Below are 22,755 nucleotides of genomic sequence, written 5' to 3'. Positions count from 1 at the left end.
AACAGCAGCACCACTCCTTTCTGAAATTTTTGCATCTGGTTGCATTTAAGTGCTCGTGGTGGAAGGAGGCAGGGGGTGGAAGAAGGATGGGAAGCAAGAAGTGCACTTTTAACCAGGTTCGTCTCCTCAGGAAGCCCTCTTCAGCTCCTCACATAACCTGAACAACACCCACCTCCCTAACCAGGCTGCAGCCACGGGAACATACAGCAAGGCCATGGCACCACCTATTGCGGGAAGGCAGCAGTGCATGCCTATGTCTGCATATTACTTTTCCATATACAAAAAAAATAAAAAATAAAATAAAATAAAATAAATTAAACACCACCAGAATGGAAACTAGGCTGCCTCAGACTGCACTATAAGTAGCTATCAATTATATCTATTAATAAGTTGGCAACAATAGTGGGCTTTTTTTTTTTTTTTTTTTTTTTTTAAATGGGGATATCTTTGGGGCAGGAGGTTCCTTCTGTTTTCCAAATGAAGGACCCTGCATATTCTTTCCCAGTCCCCATGCTTCGGTTTGGGGTTTAGCTGCTCTCGTCAAGGTTACAGAGTAACCTTGAGCTGTATTCAGCATTTCTACTGCTCTTTTGAGACAGAAATTGAATCCCTCCTGTGTTCGAGAAGCCCAGCTTTCAGTTTAAATAGGATTTTTCAATTATTAGCATATCAAAGAGCGTAGTTGTCAGAACACAACATAAGATTAGTGCCTTTTTTTTTTTCTCCCTTAAATCTCAGCTTCATTCTGTCCTACTATTTTGCATTTTCTGTGAGAACAAACCAAAGGCAACTATGCTGGCCATCTGCAGGAGCAAGACAGTGGGTATGTCCACACAACAGTTCAACTTGCTCCCAGAAACCAAAGAACTGGAGCCTCTATGAGCAATGCTGGCCCTCCTAAAGTCTACAAGGCAACACCTCAGTCTTGAACACCACGATATTTACCACTACTGAAGGGCTGGATCCTGGCACACAGGGTGGCAGAGATGTCAAGGCAGCCACAATCCTCTCCTGCTCATAAATTTCTCACAAGACAGTCAGGCATGTCAAGTCACACAGTAGGTTAAAAGTGGCTTGGAAATAGCAGCTCTGCCCAATCTCTGGGACATGAGTGGCAGCAAACAAACGGTTGCAGATGGTACAAGTTTTAGAATCTAAATTCTGCAACAATATGTTGGACTTCTAAGGTTAATTTTAATATTTCTGTGCATATTTGATGAAAAATTCACAAGTTCAGTGTCAGTGTGGGAATAGTTCTTAACTTTTAACAACACTGATTGTGTCAACTTGTTTTAAACACACTACAAGTACCATTTGGTCACAAGCTGAGTGAGTGAATTCAACCACTTAAAGGGATCACCATGTAGCAGCCACTAACCTTCATAAAACCAGAAGTATTTATTAAGACAGATTTAACATTCAAGAAATAATACATATCCCAGTAGACTGTAAGCCTCCATAAACTATGAGAAACATATTCAGTAGGTTTTTAACCTATTGTTTTACTAGATGTTACCAACTACCACTATCAAAACAACAGTATTGTCGCATGACGGTCAGAGGAAGGGTGTGATAAAGGCAAATACATTTATTTCTCCACCTCAACTATGGGGCTAAGGCTAATAAAAGCATTACTTCTTCCTGAAAACCTCTTGAGAATGCTATCCATCATTACCTTTCAGATATCCGTAACTGTAGGCAGTGAAATGTTACATTTCAGCAATGCTGAGGCTCCTTAATCAAGTTCTAGTTTTGCTGTATTAAGTAATTCACTGCCTCATGAAAAAGTAGCTCCATTATGGAGCAGTGTCAGCTCCGTAGCGCCCATGACAGCTCATTAAACTGTGTGGCACCTGATACCCATAACACAGGAAACATGAGTGAAACATCCCAGCTCTCAGGCTTAAGAGGCAGGGATTCCTGGAGAAAGAAAAAAAAAGAGAGAAAATACAACCAAAGATGTAGAGGGATCTTTACCTCATCTGACATCAAGAGACTTCCAGCAAAATTAAACGTGTGGTCTGACATTCTTTAAGTTGCCAGATATACATCATTTCCACACTCGAAGGCAATTAGTGTCATTCATCGCTAGTGTACCCAAAGCTCTCTCAGGTGAGCATATTAGCAGAGTAACATCCCAGGTATGGGATCAATTACACCATCATATAGAAAGACGTATCAAATTCTGAGAAATAAAAGGGAAGCATCTACAGCCAGCCAGGGAAACCTACAAAATAATTCAGAGATTTCTGTCACTGTCAAACTAGGTTATTTTAAGATGTCAGATCTTTCAGTAGTTATGTCCCCCCAAATCTACAGTGTTTGTTCTAAACTAGCAAGTTGGGGGTCTTTACACTTGTCCTAATCCATATTTGCTTACCTATTCCCATCTTTCAGTATATTCTTCACATTCTTCAGAGATGTTTGAAATTTGCATGGTAAGAACTCACCTTTGTACTCTCCTAACTGCTCCGGCTGGAAAAAAAAACAGGAGAGGAATCCAAATCATACAGTTTGAAGTATTTAGATCAAATAAAACTTTTCACTAAAACAAACAAACAACCAAACAAAAACACCACCACCACCACTTTTGCCTACCTGTCCCCAGACAGGTAGCACAGACAGAAGCAGCTCTTCACAGATCTTCAACCTCTTATTTATACATAGTAAGATACTGATTGAAGTTTATTGTTCCCCAATTTATAGTGGGCAGATGCCTTGCCCAAACAGGAAACTTTGGAAAACTCTAGGAAGGAAAAATACTACAGGAAATAGTAAATATGAAGCATGACTGTTATCCTTTCTCATTTTAGCTAATTTAAAATATATATATATTTTTTTAATACACAAACTGAAGCAAAACAGCTCCCAAACACCACAGCCTAAGACCCCATTAGTTAGCTGTTAGAAGTCAAAGCAGATCACCAATGTAGCATTCATATACAATAAATAAGCTTCTTGAGCAAATTTAAAAACGAAAACCACTGAAGTGTTCCAAAATATCTGTAACATATTACCCGTAACATCAGAACATGCTATGAATGCTTCAAATACAGACATGTTCTTTGTTGCCAGCTGTTAAAGGTTAAAGCTTTTAGGCAATGGTGGTTCTTAAAATAACATTGTAAATAGGGGTACTGAATCTGGCTAGGATGGAGTTAATTTTCTTCCTAGCACCATAAGGGCTGTTATGTTTTGGGTTTGTGGCTAAGAGTGCTAATAACACTGATATGTTATCAACACAAAAGTCTTGGCTAATGCTTACACAGCACTGAGGTTTCCTTCTTCATCGCACCACCTCCTTCCCCCCCATCCCCTGCAGCAAGTAGACTGGGAGGGGGAAAGAAGCTGAGTGCACAAAGCCAGGAGAGCTGACCCCACTGACCAAAGGGATATTCCATACCTTACAAGGTCCCACTCAGCAATAAAAGCTCAGGAAAAGGGGAAGGAAGGGGGACAACTGAGGTTATGGTGCATGTCTTCCCTATGTTAACATCTGCCTACTGACAGGAAATAAATTCCTTGCTTTGGTTTGCTTCCACGCACAGATTTGCATCACCTATTAAACTGTCCTTATCTCATCCCATGGGCTTGGTTTTGCCTTTCTGATTCTCTCCTTCACCTCTGTGGGGTGCAGTGGAAGTCAACAAGCAACCGGGCTGAAGGGCTTATCTGCCTGCTGGAGTCAACCAGCACCACAGCAGCCTAGGGTTTTGAGCCAGACACTTTAGCAGTCCAAAGTCATACAACAGTAATTCATTCACATGTGGTGCTTTGCTTTAAGATACTCCAGTTTATTATACACTTAACACAATAAAAAATAGTATCAAAAAAGGTAGATTGCAGATTTCTTACACCACAGAATACCAACAGTTACAAAAATTGAAATGATACCTTTGAAACTTCATAAACACTTGTGGGAAAAATTATAGGGAGATGAAGAAGGAAAAGAGAAAGATATTATCAAGTCAGTTAAAAAAAGATACGTGACTCAAGCTTTTTTTTTTAATAGAAAATTTAATAGCATTCTTCAACTCAAACAATCCCGTCTAGAACCAAATATCCATAATGAAGTTAAATCCAGATTTTGAACCTCTAAAGAATAAGATCCATTGTCCCAGTTAACTTGCATTAAGATAGCTTGTGTCCAAGTCATTCCAAATACCCCTTAGTGTTTATTTATCATGCTGAAGTTGATAGATCGTTTGCTACACAGTTACAAGAACAACAGTTTACAATTCTTAAGTTACAAAAATAGTTATCACTCATTAGTATTTCTATACATATCTCAAGCTATTATATGCACACTGTACAGTGGATGTTAACAGTGGTTACGTTTGCTTCCTTAAAACAAAAAAGGACTAAATCACTCATGGTCAGACTCAAAATATTTAGGCACCCTAATCTGCTTGCATGTCTGGCATTAAACATCCCTACTGACACAAAGGAAAAGCAGGTTCAGTATCCAAACAAAACACTCACCCATGTTGCAAGACCCTTATGACAGTCTCACGCTATGCTGCAGGACTTTAACTGGACAGATTCCTTCTGGAGAACAGTCCCTGCCCAACAGACCAATCTACAGGCAGAAAATCAGGTTTCCATGCCAAAAGCTATAGGGGCAGCACTGCAATCTACCCCTTCATTACCAGAAACCCCACCTAAAGGTCAGAAAAGAAGGTGGCTTCTCAAGTACACAAAACATGTTTTTGACATATCCAAATTATTGTTTCCAACATGTTTTTAGTTGGGTTTTGGCTTGGGTTTTTCTTTCCTTTTTTTTCCCCTCCTCCTATACAAAGTCACCAAAATAATCGAGATTTTTGGCATGATCAGGGCTAACACTTGCAAACATTCTGCTGGTGGCAGTAGTCCATTACTGAAGGGCATTGGCTGCACTCATATTATTTATTCTTTGCTTTCAGAAGTAATAATAAGCCTGGAAGCACTGCTGGGTTTTGGAATTTTATTAGAAGCAATGGAAAAATTGAGTTCTCAGAGGTATTACTGCTAGCCTTGGTCATCTCTTAACTAGCTGTCCAGTCCCACTGACAGTAAGATTCACGTAGGTGCCTGACTCTGAAACAACTCACCCATTTTATAAGATACTGCCTGGTAACAGATAGATATCCCACTACAGACTGGGGAGAGAGAGGAGGGGAAAAAAGCAAAACCACAACTAAGCCCCACATTCCACCCACCCCCCCAAAAGGAGGTCTTAAATGGCGAATAAGAAATAACACTAATTTTCTGAATTTGGAAAGCCCTCTCCTACTGCTTCAAGCACCATCCTTCCCATCACGAGGGTACAACGTTTCAGTCAGATGGCTAAAGACCCTAAAAGTTCAACCCAAGCACTCAGAGGCTGAGCGCTTACATGGTTAGCTTTACACAGTACACACTAAAAAAGCCCATAGTATTGTTTGCAATGTACTACTATGAAGAAATTAACTCATTTGCAGAACTTCAGGGACAATTTGAAACAAAGTCAAAGAAAGCATGTACTTACGTCTGTCAGCATAAGGCTGCAAAATATACCACAACGTTAATATCAAGGTCATGCAAAAACCAAAAGTGCATTAACAACTTCAGAGCCATACCACACAGGAAAAGATTCTTATGCTTGCCTTCACATAAGATTAAGAAGCAAACAATTGGCCCCTAAATACCAAGATGGGTAAACAAATTAGGAATGAGCTTCTACAGGCTCTTTCCTACATCAGGAATTCAAGAATAAGCACAAGGTACTACGCCTCTTAGGAGGAAGGTTTCCCTTTTAATCTCTCCAAATGGTATTTGATGGTTGGATCTTCGAGTTCATTTGGTGGCTTCATTCATTCATTTTTAAAGCATGATATTTAAAATGTTAAATAACTTTGTTCTCCATGGCGGAGTGGCCACATAGCTAACATTTTTTACTCATTTAAGTGTTTCATATTAATTTACCTTGTTACAATTTTGACATTTTATGTAGTTATTGTATCCAGAATACATTGTTTTGTTGATTGTGCCATTGCAGTACAACGCCTGTGCCACCGTTTCAACAGATAACTAAGAGCTTCCATTCTGAAGTGCAACAGCGTTTGCTTCAGGAATTGCTATGAAGAGTTCAAGTGAAAGGAATTATACCAGAAATAAATCCCTTAAAATGTAATAATGCAATGCTACTATATATGCATTTGATAGTATTTTAAGATTAAGAGGAATTTACAAATGAAATATTCTTCTGAAATATACTTCAGGGTGGGAAAAAAAAAAATCCATCAGAAAGCATCTTACACACAGGGAAAGCAAACCAGAAAAGACAATGGCTCTTCAAGCTCACCTTCTTGAAAGAATTTATACTTTGTACTCATTGGTCTACAGTGAACCAAAAGGCTTGCCTTTGTTTAATAAAACAAGCAAACAAAACACAACCGAGATAAATAAACACAAAATTATTATAGGCCTCTCATTTGCATGTACTCTTATTGTTTGTTTGCAAAGTTATGCAATTTAATATTGCCTTCCCTTGCTCCCTTTGCATAGTATTTCCAAGCTTAGCCACAGAAATCAAGTCTAAATTGAATACTCAGATGCCACATCAGCTTATCTGAAGAGATGTTATATTAAAATTAGTAGTCAAGTTCAAACTCTTGCTTTGTTTGGTTAATAACACGCTGACATGTTTTGCAAGCACAAACTAACACGCAAAGAATTGTAAGCCTTTGATTCTCCTGTAACTAACTTCATTTGAGGATTCATCAATAGGATTTTTACTATGTTGCCTCTATTTTTTAGGAAAGAGCTGTTAGTTATTCAGTAAGCCCACCACAAATTAATGGTGTTAAAGTTTACATCCATTAGATAACCCGGGTGATAAAGAGATGTAAGAAAAAAAAAGAGCTTTATTTTTCCCCCACATACACAGAAAGAATAATTCCACTCATCATTCTTGATTTTAAAGTAGCCAACACCAAGCATGTTATGCAATGGAAGATCCACAGACTTAAGTTGACATTTTGCTCGGTATGTCTGCCAGTCTTTCAAACGTCAGCTGGAGTCTCACAACACCACATACAAGTGTAAAATCCCTAAACACACACACGTACAAGTAGCATTCACTGGTGTGACCAAATAACTATATCACTGTGCCATTCCAGTTATTTTAGATTATCTATTATCCTTTGAACTGGTTTAAACTGGTATAAAAAATATCTGCCTACAGTTCTTCTCTTGTTCTTTCTACTTAAAAATGAAAACAAAAACAAAACAACAATCCTGAGGCTTAAATACTTGGGAATAGAGGAAAAAAATCATATCACTTACTGGTTGACTTCAGATCTGACATGGTTTAAAACAGAATTTTCCCTGTGCTCCAATAGAAATGAATCTTTCTATGACAGACAACATAGTAGATGTTACTTCCCAGCTTCTAGCCAGATCCCCACTATCCTGGTCTTGAGTTATCAGCTCTATCTTTTCAGACTACCAGACCAGCTTTGGCACGTTTTATCAGACACAAGACAGAACCTCATCTATGCTCTAGGAAGATTAGGAGAGCCAGTTGTGAATTAGTTTGCCTTATGATCATAAGCTGTAATAAAGAATGTTTAAAGTGCCCAGATACAAGAAAAAATTTCAGAACATAACTAAGTCATCAATTATTTCAGTATCAAAGTTCTCCTAAGCCAACATCTTCATCAATCAAAAATTATAGGAAACTGACAGTGTAGGTTCCAATACAGATACATTTTTTAAAGACATTGTGGATGAGTGCTCAGAGCATTCAGAGGATTTTTATTTTTTGTACAGTTACTCATTTTCTTTTAAATCAGTCTCACTCAATTGATATGTTTCCCAGCACCTCTACCCCTAATTAGGTCCACCTAAAGAATGCTGATGAAAGACAATAGACACATAACTTTACTGAATTACTGAAGCATAAAACATCATTAGTTACAAGAAGTTACTCAGCAGCCTTTTTCCATAGTGTTTATTACTAGTTCATTTTAATTAGCTTACTTCCAGGAGATAGGCAGCATAAAAACCGCAACACCTATTTTAAAAAAATTAGAATTTATTACAACGCAACGGTCTCAATAGTACTTTCTTACAGCTGCATCTTATTTAATACTGAAATAAAACAATCCTGATCTAGTTAATTTAAAAAGTTTTGCCCCTTACCATTCAAATAGTCGGCCTTCAGAAGTCAAGCAACTTTGGACCTCAAATTTAGAATCACCGTGTTTGGTAAAAGCCCTGGAAATTCTCATTGTGCAAACTAACAATGAAACTATTTTTTAATAGTTTTGTTATAAGTCAGTCTCATGATTACATCATCATTTATTCTTACAGAAGGAGTTGCTCTATCCTCACTTATATAACCATTGTGAACTGTGAGCGCTCAGGAGATTCAGGTAACTACTGCACTGCTTACTGAGTCTGTGCACAAAATACGCATACCCCAACGTATGAACACTGACAAGTAGCTTAGTACACGGTACATTAAAACAATAAAAATGCTGAAAATTTACATCAAGCTGCCCAAACCCATATTCAAACAGCTTCCCACTTAGTTCCTAACTACACAATTTTGATTTTAATAGCTGTACTCAAAAGTTTAATCGAAAGAACAAACGGGAATGACACTGCCAAAGTCTTACCCCTTCATTTTCCACAGTTTTGAATTTTTCCTTTGTCAGTAGTGATTCGGGGGATTTTTTTTTTTTAAACCTTACTTTAAACCTAACAACATACATTCTCCTTATAACATCGCAGAGGTAGCAGGGGGAAATATGAAAGAAAAGATGCCAGATTCTGGAAGTTGCACATTCAAGTATAGCGTCATCCATGAGTGCTTTCCTGGCTTTCACAGACTGCATGTCACCTCTAATCAAGTATAGCAAATGAAAAGTAGAATCCCAAAACAAAGAACTATTGCCACTAATACTAGTTTCACACTCAGATACCTCAAAGCAATCTTGTTACTTAAGTAGTTATACTGTAAATTTCAAGAGTCAAATATCAAGAACTAAAGTATAAACTTAAAATTTATGAGTACCAATTTTTCTAAAATGCTCATTAGTGACACATTTCACCTAAACTGACAGAAACACACACAGTTACTCTAAGTTGATGTACCACACTGTAAGGAAAGGTCCCAATTCAGTTCAAGAATTTGTAATTTCCCCTCCCCATCCAACCACACAACTTGACAGAAGTGTTTACAGTAACAGAAAGCAAACAGAAGGGGAAAACACAACATTTAACAAGTGCATCTATATACATTTTGCACCTTTTCCCTCCTTGCATTTCAAGTGAACAGGCCACCAGGTTTGCTATGCGTTACATGCACATACTCTCACCTTTACTTAGTACCAGTCCTATTTAAAGGATCTCTGCAAGCATCAAGAGCAGTCATTCCACACTAACTAACAGGTGCTTTTACTGTGGAGGCTGAAGTACATTTAAATATTCTGACTGGCCCAGCTGGTAAGTTGTGTTTCCTCCACAGTCCACATACTGGTATCTCTCTTGGGATATTTGCTCAGAGTGGCCAAAGTAAGAGGTTGTCACTGTCACTCTTGAAAACACAAAACAGAAGAGACATTTGTTTTGTAAGAGGCTTTAAAGTTCCCTATGCGAAAAAACAGTGTTTTTAAGTTACTAGGGTTTTTAAGGAGCTAGTTTTAGGACAAAATACATAACAGTAAGAACAAAGTTTTAAATAAAATAACTATAAAAAAACAATACCAGTTTACACTACCTACAGATTATTCCCATGGGAAAAATTCAGTCCCCTGAGCAAAGACTTTTTTTTTCTAAAGATTATAAAGCCAAGGTTTACTCATTAATACGGTGTTTTGGAAGGGGAACAAAAATGATTACAGAAGCTACACAATGGTTGGTTTACATACCGTCCCTCCAACCCCAAAAAGCCAGGCTGCTATTTATGCAATCTGACACAAAAAGTGGACTCTGGCAGAGTCACACAAAAGTCACACAAAAGCATGTGACTGCCTCAAGGTCATAAGGTTCTCAGCACTTTTTGAACAGCAGCTGATACACATAAGTTCATTTCAAAATATTTGAGATCTTAGTTGCTCCATGGCCACAGCCCAACCGCAGAGCAGATACAGTAATAATAGCTGGAACTATTCAAGCATCATTACTTTACCAGAATTTGTCAAAAGAAAATGTCTTTACACAGTTCAGTTTCAAGAACTATGAGGATACTACACTAGAAAGTAAGTTGATTTCATTTTATCTAAGATGCACAAACACCACAATTAAATACTTCTGATTAATATTTCAATGAGGACTACGTGGCTTCTAAGGTTGTTTCCGACAAAAAGGAAGTTTCCATACTTACTGCATCATCACTACTATGTTATGCACTTGATAGATGCTAAAGTACAGAAGTCACTGCAAAAAAAGAAAGAGAGCTATTAGATTTGCATCAACTTTTCTAGACAGTTATCTAAAAAGCAAGAATTGTTGCTTCATCCAGAAATTCTGCTACCTGTATATTTACAGCCTGCAGAGTTGCTAATAATGGCAACCAAAACACTTGTTGAAAAACAACTGCCTAGGAGTGTATACTCAGTCCAAGTCTATTTATATATAGACTTGCTTTCACATTAAGCATATACACACATGTTTGCTCACATGTAACAATTCCCAACAAAAACATCCCGTGAAACAACACTTGTTCCATCTTTCAGAAGTTAATCTCACGAACTACATCACAACACTCCTTCACTGGTGAAGGATTCTACTATAAGAGGATGTAGGCATAATTTGCTGCGATTTCACTTCGAGTTATCAAATTTAACTATAGAAAGGAAAATTTACCACAAAAGATCACAGTTATGCTAGCTTCAGCATCCTGTTGTGTAAGATCAGCAATTTCTATCAAGAAGCCTTAGTATGCTTGCTCCAGAAATATCAAGAACTTAGGAAAGCCCCGGTATTTTTGCACCGATTCACTTCTGTATTATGCAAAATGACCTTTAACCAGTCCGCAGAGATTGCAAAATCAATTATTGTTTTCTTGTGAGACAAACTTACAGACTTACATTTGCTGAGAGACACCTACATACCTGTTATACAGTGCGCTACATAAGCGACTACCCCTCCCTCCCCCCAACAAAAAAGCAATGAGTTGCTCATGATCACAGATTTATCAGCTCAGGAATGAAAGGCATGCGATCAGTGCAACAAGATGGTATGACAGCCACTCACAATATTTACTCGCAATTGTCATTCTTTTCCCCAGCACAAATAAATATAGAATGAAATATGAAACAATGAACACAGGTGATACAGATATGAAAATACAAACTGAACAGTTCTTTTATTAGAAGCTGTTTTATATTGGTATCTCCAGTAATGACAGAAATATTTTGATTTTTTTTTTTTTTTACTGCTAGGCTTGAAACAGGATTTAGCTGATTTAGCTGGACCATACTGCCAGATATTCTCAGTTAATGTAGTTTTCTAATCCAAAATACAGACAACCTGTAACATAACGGTTATCACGTTCGCCTCACATGCAAAAGGTCCCTGGAAATTTTCAGGTTGGAAACTGGGAGACATCTCTTCTCAGAAAGAGCAGTCAGACATTGGAACGGGTTGCCCAGGGAGGTGGTGGAGTCCCTTGGGTGTTTAAGGAAACGTTGGACCTGGTGCTTATGGACATGGTTTAGTGGGTGACATTGGTAGTAGGGGGATGGTTGGACCAGATGATCTTGGAGGTCTTTTCCAACTTTAATGATTCTATGATTTTATTCTATGATTCTGTAATATAAAGCCATCTGGTATCCAAGCACTATTTTATTGGCAAGCAAGCAGAGAGGTATAATACCAACCTACTGCTTTTTAAGCCCTGATTATTTGGGAAAAAGCCTTTTTTAAAAAAAATAAAACAAAAAACAAAACACACACACTACCACCACAAAACTACAAAGCACAAAACGGTAGCTAGGAAAGTACATTGAAGGTAAACTGCATAAATCCAACCTTCTCCAAATAAATGGGTAGAAATACCCTGTAGGACGATGATTTCATCACACAGGTCTGCTGAATCCAGATAACACTTCAGTATCTCAAAGGTTACTTGACCTAAGCTGATTTTACAGGAAGCCTGCTCTCTAGAATCAAAGTAACTCTTTAGTTATGCCTAACCCAAGACCTAAACTGACTAGATGGAGAAACATCAAAATGCCTACAATATTGTGATTCACTGTAATACAGAGAATTGCAGGTTGTACAAAGATTATCCCAGGCCTTTCCTGGTAAGTTTAATATTAGAATCAGAGAAAAAAAAAAAAACCAATAACAAATACAAAACCCTGCTAAGATCAGCTGAAACTACACTGGCTTGGTACTTAAACTAAGGAGGCTCACTGGCTGTGCCCTGGGTTGTTCTGAACAGGGAATCCAGGCTTTTGAGACTTGCAGTACAGAGAAAGAGCTGAAGCTCATCAACAATAACCTCCCAGACCTGGTGACAATTAACTAAGACCAAGTGTTTACCATGCAGAAAATCTGAAGAAAATAAACAACTAAAACCATTGTGTGTGTGGCTCTTAATGCATTGTAAACACATCACAACTTAGCTAATGACTGCTACTGACAAGTACTAGGACCTCACTGTATCAGCCTGTACGAGTACTTAGATCCTTAGCTGACTCAAACTTCCCTACTTTTACGGGTCTTTATTACCAGTTACAGTCTATGTTTAGCACCACTTCACTGAAACAAGCAGCATTTTCTTATGTGTGCAGGTTACGTATTAGTCTGCTTTTCCAGCAACATTCACAAACACCTGCTGTCCTGAAGGAAGCGAAGTCCACATTACGGATTACAGGCACAGACACACAGTAGCTTCTCTGCTTCCACTCCAAGACAGCCTGATTCACCTCTCAGCTGAAGCAGCAAGCATAGCATTGTTCCACACTATTGCTGAGGTTGCAGCTGTCAAGCTGCAGAATGGCCTGAAATCCATTTCGTTCAGATCACACACACAACAGTTGTTGCCTGTCCACATCTCTCCACACATCCAAAGTCACCCAGGTTTATCTAAGGACTAGCTTGAAATTAAGTTTCAGCAATTGTTGGCAACAGACTCTCACAGCATTACTGAAGCTGAGGCAACAATACAGACCATGGAAAAAGTCTCAATGCATTATTGTACCAGGAGTCAAAAAACACAACTAGGTAAGCATCAGCACAAGTTCTATGAAAGCCACATTTATTCTTCAGGTATCCAGAGGGTGAGTAGATTCATGGGATTCACTGTTTACACAAAGCTAACTTATATGCCTTTAAGTGGTGACAGAAGTACAACACTACTTATTTAAAGTTAGTGGCCAATTTGCTATTTCACACCTGTCTCAACTTATTCAAAGTCCTTGAAGCTGTAAGGCTCTCTCTCACACCAAAGGGGATGCCATCCACTTGAACTGCACACAGACCTGAAGTCTCAAGCGTTAAGAGTTCAGAGTGAACAGAAAGAGTTAATTTGAGTATAAGAGAATTAATGCTTGGTTTTGTTACCAAAATATACTGAGCCCCCGGTCAAATAAACTATCTGAAGCTATGAACAAAACAGCTGAGACTTTAAGTATATGCTATAAACACTGGTTATGACTGTATACACATGGTCCGAAGAGCAAAAATATAAGCTACTATTTAATTCCATACAAATTAGAGGCTAACTTCCCCTACCTCCACAAAAATTTACTGGAAACTTATTAGGGAATGTATCAAAGAAACACATATGCACTTCCACACCCTAAAGTAGCTATTCCTAGCTATTACCAAAGCCTAAACCGTTGGGAATACAGACACCACTCAAAGTGCTGAGAGCCAGGTACAGCAAGCCACTATATGAAACCACTGAAAGGAATTATGGTTTAAGTATTTTGCAGTACTGTTAAACTCATACAAAGAATGCCACACCATCTCTGCAAATGTATTTCAGCTGTTTTTTCAAAAGCACCGTAATTATTTTTTACCAAGACACAGGCAAATATTTAGAGGCTGGTACACTTACAACATGTAGCTCATTTCATCCTGTATGACTGTGGGCACCATATAGTCAATCTAAAAAAAAAGGCAACAAAAAACAACTGAGCAGATTTAAATGTGAAGATTAACATACATTCAACTTCAAAAGCCTTTCCCATTTACCTGCTTCATATCCAGAGGACCGATGTTGGTGATGTTGTTTAGCCGTGCTTTGCCAATAACTGTTTTTGAAAACTGAACTTGGGCTGTGATGTTTGCTACTTCAACCGAGTAATAGTTGTTGTTTGTTATATTTAGTGTGTTCTGGATGAAAAAACAAACAAACAAACAACAAAAGCCTTTAAGAACTAACCATTCTGTGTATCTAGATGAACATACATTTTTAAATTTGTGTTTGAGACAAAAATACCTGAAATTATGCAAGTATACTTCCCTGCCTTTGGGGATTTTCTTGGGGTGAGATGGAGGGGAACCACCACTCAACCCCTTTTTCAGGGGTGTTTGAATATACTGAGCAGCACCAAATTCTGCACAACTCCATTTGTGACCCCTCTCCACTAGAAATACTGACCATTTCTTCCTATCCTCAGTTATTCCTTTCATGAAATTTAACTATTCCAGGACTCTTTCCTCCCATGACTACTTTATTTCATTTAAAGACACCCATGAGTAACTTCACAAGTCTTTTGGCAATCCTGTATTCACTGCATTACCAAAAAATAATCAAGAGGCATGTGGAAAGAACTCCTTGAAGTTCTATGCTAAGCAGGTATTCAATAACATTCCTGCACGCACTACACGCTCTACATTTCACTCATATTCCCCAACAATGTAAAGTATTCCAAAGTCACCTTTTCCATAAAAACAGAAGATCCAATGGTAGCCTACAACTATAGCTACAGGAACCAGCCACAGCAAGTCCAGCTACATTTTTCGAACTGCTTTTTGTATCTGCTGGTATTTCTTAAGACACTAAGCTTACCAGTTAGCCCACAATTCCTACATATAATAAACTGCTGCAGTAGCATCTCCTGTTGCATATATTGCAAACACCCAAACAGATAGACAGTCTTACCGTAATATTTAAATATATTATACGTCTACCCTCTTCATAAGTGACATACACTGACTTCACACCAATGTATTCAACGTCAATTGAGCGAGGAAACAAGAAGAATACAGCCAGCCCAGAAAGAAGTAGACATACAATAACAGAAGCAGTCACGTAGAGTTTTCTGGAGATTTAAAAAAAAAAAAAAAAAAAAAAAGACATTTCAGAGTCGAAGCGTATTAAAAGAAAATAACGCACCACTCTTCTTGCTTAAGTGATTAGAAGCATGACTGGTTAATATAACCAACTCAGCCTATTTCCAGCTTCCATTAGTTTCAGGGGGAAGAAGGACTGTGCTGCACTTCATGTCTATGTCACAAATAGAGATGACACTCTTGTATACATATATATATATATATCAGAAAACAAGTTCCAAAACACATGGTTATCCCAACATTCACAATTTAAAGAAGTAAATGGAAGAGGAAAATATTCACGTGCTTTAAGAAATAAGCACTTTAAGTCTTTAAAATTAATTTACAGTAGAACTTTTGACATTGTGCAGGATTTTTTCAGTATATTGTGCTTGTACCACAACACACCCAGAAACAAGAATAAAGCTTATGCCTTACATGGGATTCTTTGTCATAAAAGACTTTCTGGGAAAGTGTTAGGAACTTGTTTAGATCCCTGCTAAGGAACTGCAAATATGCCATTAACCTAACATAAAAGAGGGAAGGGAGTTTCAATAACAAAGGTATACAAATAAAAGGTTCTATGGCAGCTGCGGTTTTCTCAAAATCAGAACATTATGGGAATATTTCTCAAATCTGGACCACTATTACATCAAATCTATGATCCGGGATATCTAGGATAGCATTTTGTGAAGTTGTATTTTTTTTCCTGTCACTCATTTCTGTTTATCATAGAAACATCCAAAAATTTAGAAAATGCATGTGAGAACAATTACTTAACAATATACTTAAACCTTTGAATAGATCCTAGAAAAATATACATATTTTAAAAATACGCTATATCACAGTGATAAGTTTATTTATTCTGCTAGCAGCTCAGAGCTTTTCAAATGAATTTCTAGGTGATTTATTTTGTAGCAGTAGCCCAAAGAAATTAATCCCTTTACTCTAATTTAAACTTTAATAGTGAAGGTGTATCTTCTTAGATCAATTAAGATGCTATAAAGCTTGATAAGTGGTTCCATAATTACTGTAGATATTTAGATAATTACCTACACAAAGTGACCATGCAGTATTACTAACTTTATAAGACACAGCATGATGGGAGCGTGCACACCTTAATAAATAACTCTCCAAGAGTTAGAGGTAAAGGTTCATATTACTCATAAGCAGGGTTCCTTCAATACTGAATGCAAGAAAACATTCCAGTGATTTTGCTTGAATCCTCTTAACACTATCTCATTTAAATTGAGCAATTTTAACTAGAAGAGAAGAAAGAACTGTAGATTCACATATCACAAATATCAACTTACGTTCTTCTTGGCCTCAGTCTCTGATCACTGTATGGAATTAATGCTACCAGCTGGTTTTCCTGTCCTAGAAATAAAAACACCCTTTCAGAACTTAAACACAAAGAATAATTACTTTTGAAGTTACTTCAAATAAAGAGTGGCCTTCACAACTTTACAGCATCAAATAATAAAGATGAACATTCAAATTCCAGTAATATTCGACATTCAGAAAGAAGCTCAGGCAGTCAGAACTGATCCAGAAGGCGTTGTGCATCTCCTCCTCAGGAAGTCAGGGAGTCAGGTTTGTTTAAAAACACATGCACATATGGATTTCGGTGACTTTTGCAACACGAGCTGTACCCGGGCTGCATTCTGGGAATCACTGGTACATGCAACTGTTTCTCACGGGACTGAACTGCAGTAACCTGGAAGCCGAAGAAGCGCCCACTGGAATTTCTCCAAGCAACAAGACACCCCACCAGCCAGCGTTTTTAGGAGGCGGATATCTTAATGGCAGAAACGAAGAGTGTAAACACTGAGGAGCTACTGAAAATACACGGACTACACCTGTCTTTGTATCTTTTTCGATTTGCTATACAAGCAGTTGGAATTGAGATTCACCCACACGACAACACAGAAGCCTCAAGAGCAAGTCTGGTTTGCATTTTAAGTCAAATGCCGAATTTGGTCAGTGCTATTGCTTAGCCAATCGATCATGTTGAAGTGAATCCAAGCTGAATTGCTAAGCTGGGCAAAGCATGCTGAGCATGTACTAGTATGTAACATCAACCTCAGAAAAAGCCCTACCAATTTAAAACATAGTTTCATCTCAACTCCATTATACTGAAAACCTAAAGCTGTCCAAGCACCAAAATGCAATTTCCTATGATTATTATACAGTTCAGACACCATAGCACGTGTTGTGGTCTTCCCTACTAGTCATGCAGCCATCCAGTCAACCCTTAATTTCCCCCTCTCCCCTCAAAAACCCCAAACATTATTTTTATTATTAACTACTTAGGAATAATTAAAAAATTGTACACACACATTCTCACTGGTACACACCAAGTTCTCAATTTTCCCCATACCCTTAGAAAAAAAGAAAAAATCAGTACTTTGCATACCACCCCCCTACAGACATGGCTTTTCCAAATAACCTGAAAAAGTGGCTTAATGTAAGTTACAGCTCTGGATGACATTTGGCATGTACAGGGTTTATCTGTCAAACCATTTGCTTAAATGCTGAAATGCTGAAAACCCTGACATCTCAGCATTTTTGTTTAAAATCCATGTGTATACTTTAATCCATGTGTGATACTTTCAAAGTATTCTTTTTCAGCAACAGAAAGACAAGGGACATCCCAGACATACTGCCATTCTGCAGAAGCACGTGATGTTTCAGAATTGTATTTTTCAAACAAACATTTCTGGAATTTGGTATTCAATATATAGCTTTATGTAAACAAGTGATTCTCGTCCAACCACAATCAATGTCCACAGCATGATCCAATAAGGAGAGCTGAGTACTATTATCTGCACCTCCCTATGCACTCACCCACCTGTTTTCAGAAGCGGTGCTTGTTACTTTAAAACTCTAAGAGTTATGAAGCTCTTACTTCCATCGGCCTGCCTCCCTAATGCCAATACAACCAGGAAGCAAGGGAGGGGTAAGGGGGCAGTGCTCCTTACAAATTCTGTGGTTTTTATTTTTCTTTTAAAAAAAAGCTCTAAGTCAAAATATGCGAACAACTTTCATTTACACAGGCCTGTACTCTTTCACTCCCCATGACTACGGATAATTAAACATTGCCTACTTTTGCTGCTATTTTTGTGAAGTTGCATATTGCTTCAAATGGTTCAAAAACTGGTAGTTAAAAAGGATGTATTAAAATGTCTCGAAAGTAAAAGGTTTGCAACTTCCACCTGCAAGAACTAGGCTTACACGTGACTTTAAAACTGAGAAGCAAGGCACGCTGGATTGCAAAGACAGAGAAGAGCTATCAGGTAACAGTCAATGTTGATTAAATATCCATTTCATTCATACAGTGCAATAACAATCAAATGCTTAGTGCTAAAATCTAAAAACAATTTTAAAATATCTTCACTAGGAGAATTACGTGCTAGGGCTTATAACAGTTACCACTGCACATATTTCTGAGGTAAATTTAGGGATTTTAAAAAAAAAAAAAAAAGCACAAAGAAAGCTTACCTCGTGGAATCCTTCCTGTTCCCTGGCAGGTAGGACAAGTGACACTGTCCCTTCCTGTGAATTCCACATAGGGAAATTGCGACACGTCCCCACATCTGCCATCCTCGTTGTGCAGCTCTGAGTGAACTAACCCGTTCCTCATATTATCCGACACTGTACCTCCATCGTAGCCATCCTCCTTACACGTATGCATCGGTAGATGAGAAAGAGATTTTCCCATGTCTAAAATAAAAAGGCAGAAGAAAGTTTTTCCACAGAGAACAAATATGGCTTTCAGTTTATTCCTCCACATCAAGCAGCTGTAAGTCTATGGTCACTAGTCAGGTACCTTAAGATTTGCAAAGCATAAAGGCCCAATCAAGCTGGAGTCAGTCCCCAACTACGAATCTTAACTGGAAGAGAGACCTCTTCAGGCCCTCTGACATACACAGGTTAAAGGAGGACTGACGAGAGGCTTCCAAGGCAGAACAACACAGCTGCTGCCAACAGGTTGCAACACTCGAGTAGCGCTGGACAAACTGGCACAGAATACATTGACCTCTGCATAAAATATTCAGGACTTAACGTGCTCTAGAAACCAAGTTCACGATGTTCAGTGGATTCTGCACACACTACGGACCCAATTCTACTAAGTTTTTTGGACTGAACTTGTTTTGAGAACACAGGATCAGCTAGTAATTTCCAAGCTAGAAATACGGAACTTGAGGTGTTTAAAGTGACGATTCTTTTTAACCCAAAAGAGGATTGTTTCACAGTAAAAGCTAGGAAAAAATGAGAGCTACTTAAATGTAAATGCAGGCAACACGTAGCGGTTATAAAAACTTGTTAAAAATATTAGTCGCAAAACCGTTTTTGTTACCTCTGCAAATGTTATATTTTTCTCATGAGCGTAGCTTTTCAGCAAAGCCACCAAAACAACCATGAAACACTGGAAACCAAAAGCCACAAGGAAGTGATACAAGTGGCAGCCTTTCTAGTTTGCAACAGGTGCAAACCTGCATTGCAACAACAATTCAAAGTTAAAAAGAAAAAAAAAGATCTGTTGAGCCTTGGCAATCAGTTGTTCAGCTTAACCCCATAACACGTCCTAGTTACCCACCACAGAGGCCCTAACCACGCAATTCACTAGCTTCTCAGGGAACAGGGAGATTTGAGAATGAGTATGAAAAACTCATTCAGTTTTCCTACTGTAAATGGAATTTTTAAGTGTGGTTGCTAGTAATGATCACACTCGGCCACCAAGAAAGGAAGCATGAGGAGGAAGATTAAGGAACCAATGCAAGCCAGAATATTTTAAACCAACCACTCCAGAGAAAACAGGAAGATCTGAAATATGCTGATGGTAACACAAGCACAACATTTATTCATCTTAATGCCACAAAGGCAAAGCAAATGTAGGAGGGAAAACATAATTCAACTATTGCTGGCAAGTCCCAGTTACTGTTTCGGCAAACACACAGTGTTATTTTATTCATTTAAGTAATAAAACCCTTATGGGAAGGAAAACTACTTCTACTCATGTTGCTACAGCAATTTTGAAAAACATTCCAGTTTGGGTGTCATTCAATAATGGAAATTACTGAATTGAAAATTGAAGCTATTGAAGAAAAGTTTCCTGAAAAAGCAGTTGAAATTTATTCCACGCATGGTTTTTGCTTAGTGTTGTCCCTGTAGCTTACCTACAGCCTTTAAGCTACAGAACTCAAGTCTTGCAGCTTAGGCTACAGCCATCACATTGACAGGTCTGAAAGCTTTGGGATCAGTCCCTAGCCCTGTTGCATTACAACCACATTCAATTTACCTGCTCTACTGCTGGTAGACTCAGGCTACGTCAACATTAAAAGTAAATACAGAGCAATAAAAGCAACTCTAGAAATAAACAGTTATTGAGGAGCCAACATCCACACTATGCTTGATTTTGTGGGTTTTATTTCATACCACCTCTAGCTGAGACTGAACACCCACGTGCAACTGAGGCACATCTTCTAGTTTTAGCTTCTTCCAAAATGAAGTGTTCAGACACTTTCTGATCACCCTGTGATGTGAACCAAAGTGCAGCAAGTGAGGATAACTGCAAATTCATTTCACACCCTTGATTTGAATTAAAAGAGTAGCGCAGATGTATCCCCCAATGTCAAGCGTACCTGAGTTTCAATAATTAGAATTTCATAGTGTTTTCCTACCCTCATAAACTTAGAAGACATGTGCCCCAGTTTACAAATGAGAAAACAGACGATAACCTCCCAAAGAAATGTGTTCCTCCAGCATGTTCCTTCACCACTACTACAGCTGACCAATGCTTAAAAACACCTTGGTCTTTCACCCAGTGCTTCCATGCTGAACAGCAGTAGTTCTGAGAACGTCTTTGTACCTGAGAGCCTCCATCTCAACACCACAACCTCAAGCCCAACTTTCTTAACAGCTATGCTTTGCCCCAGCCTCTCACTTTTAACTGATATTCATGCTCCAGTCTCCCTGAACTCGTCTAGAGTTTCCTTGAATTCAGTTTGTTAGAGAGAAAGAAAATGTTGTAAGAAAACGTTGTGATAAGGCAGTTTTGCTTAAGGCTGCTCCCTTCAGAGTGCTCTGACACTCCGGTACAACAGAACACAATGAAACAAAACCCAAATAACGTGCTAAGAATAGAAAACAACCACATCCTGAGTCACACGCGAAACTTATGAAAACCACTTTTTGTTTATGAACTTGGGGAAAAATTTGTAGACTTTAACTAAACCGCCGTACTTTTCCAAATAAACAGCTGGGGTGCCATCCTTACTTCTTTGCACGTATATAAACTTGAGATTAGAGACCTACTTCATTTCTGAAAATAACACATGGCTTTTAGGCCCGGCAACCTCCTGCCGGCTGCCAGCTGTGGCTGATCGCCGGCACGGCAGGCTGCTCCAAAACAGCGGCAGGAGGCAGGCACAGCCATGACCTGGCAGTCCCAAACCTGCCCCGCTGGGGCAGAAAGATCCCGCGATGTGCGACCCGAACCTGCTCTTCACAAACGCACCTCCCCCCACCTGCCCGGGAAGGCTGGCGCTCCCCAAATCAACAAACAACTCAGGACGCTGCCGACGCCCCCGCATTCCCCCCCAGGGACCCCCACACGCACACACAGAGCTGTTTGCACAAACACACCGAGGTCCCCAGCGGGCGAGGACCACGGCGACCCCCGCCCGAGCTGGGCCAGCCCGGCCCCGCCGCCAAACGCGCCCCCCCCCCCACCCCGGCCCGACCCCCCAGGGCCCCGCCGCCGCCCTCGGCCCGGCTCCCCCCGCGGCTCCCCCCGGCCCCACCTGCGGCCGGGCCGGGCCGGGCCGTGGGCTCCGGGCACGACGCAGCAACGGCCCCGGCGCTGAGCCCGAAGCGCAGGCGCAGGGGGCGGCGCCGCCGTTGTTCGCAAGGGCCGGGCCTGCTCGGGGGGAGCCCGGGCTGGCGGGGGGCCGCTGCCGTCTGGGGGTGGCCGCGCTGCGGGGTCTCGTCCTCCCCGCTCGTCGGCGGGGTGTCTGGATCGCTTCTTCACGGGGCTCGGGGCTGCTCGAAGCAGCGCCCGGGCCTGCTGCTGCTGCCGCACCACAAAATGGGGCGCGCCGCGGGGCCGGGCTGTTCCCAGAGCAACCCAAGATGGGGGAAAAGCGTTGGAAGTGGAAGCGAGGATAAATGACAAGGATAAAAGGAACTGGCCCGGTCCCTCCTCCAAGCGGAGAGCAGAACGGGTTTCCTAACTTCCAACAGCAGTTCCCTGCCCTGCCTGCGGTAGAACATCTCCCCTCCTCCACATAAGCTCTGCGTTGCTTTCATCTCAGGAAAAAAAAAAAAAAAAACGGTTATTTTTCTTTCCCCAGCTGATCATGGTGGTATCTTAATAGCCAGCATCATTATTTTTTGTTCCTTGTTTGATCAGCTCTAGTGGAAGTAAGTTACCGCACTGTGCTCCTGGGGAAATTAGAAGCTTGAGCAAGGAAAGCTCCGACAGGTCAGCAA

General features: G+C 39.6%; 1 protein-coding gene across 1 annotated transcript; it reads right to left on the bottom strand.

The window, feature by feature from the left end:
- Nucleotides 1–3,997: 3,997 nt before the first annotated feature.
- On the bottom strand, nt 3,998–22,544 carry TMEM106B (transmembrane protein 106B). Its single transcript, XM_040546253.1, is given in 9 exon segments — nt 3,998–9,565; nt 10,355–10,379; nt 10,382–10,407; nt 14,042–14,091; nt 14,179–14,319; nt 15,092–15,251; nt 16,575–16,638; nt 18,763–18,984; nt 22,068–22,544. Coding segments are annotated over 8 exon segments (825 nt in total). The 5' UTR covers nt 18,983–18,984; nt 22,068–22,544; the 3' UTR covers nt 3,998–9,426.
- Between the last annotated feature and the right edge of the window lie 211 nt (nt 22,545–22,755).

This window comes from Cygnus olor, chromosome 2 (genome assembly GCF_009769625.2).
Source record: "Cygnus olor isolate bCygOlo1 chromosome 2, bCygOlo1.pri.v2, whole genome shotgun sequence".
In the NCBI taxonomy this organism is placed as follows: Eukaryota; Metazoa; Chordata; class Aves; order Anseriformes; family Anatidae; genus Cygnus; species Cygnus olor.
Note: the sequence above shows the minus strand (reverse complement) of the source record. Positions and strands in the feature narration are given on the sequence as shown.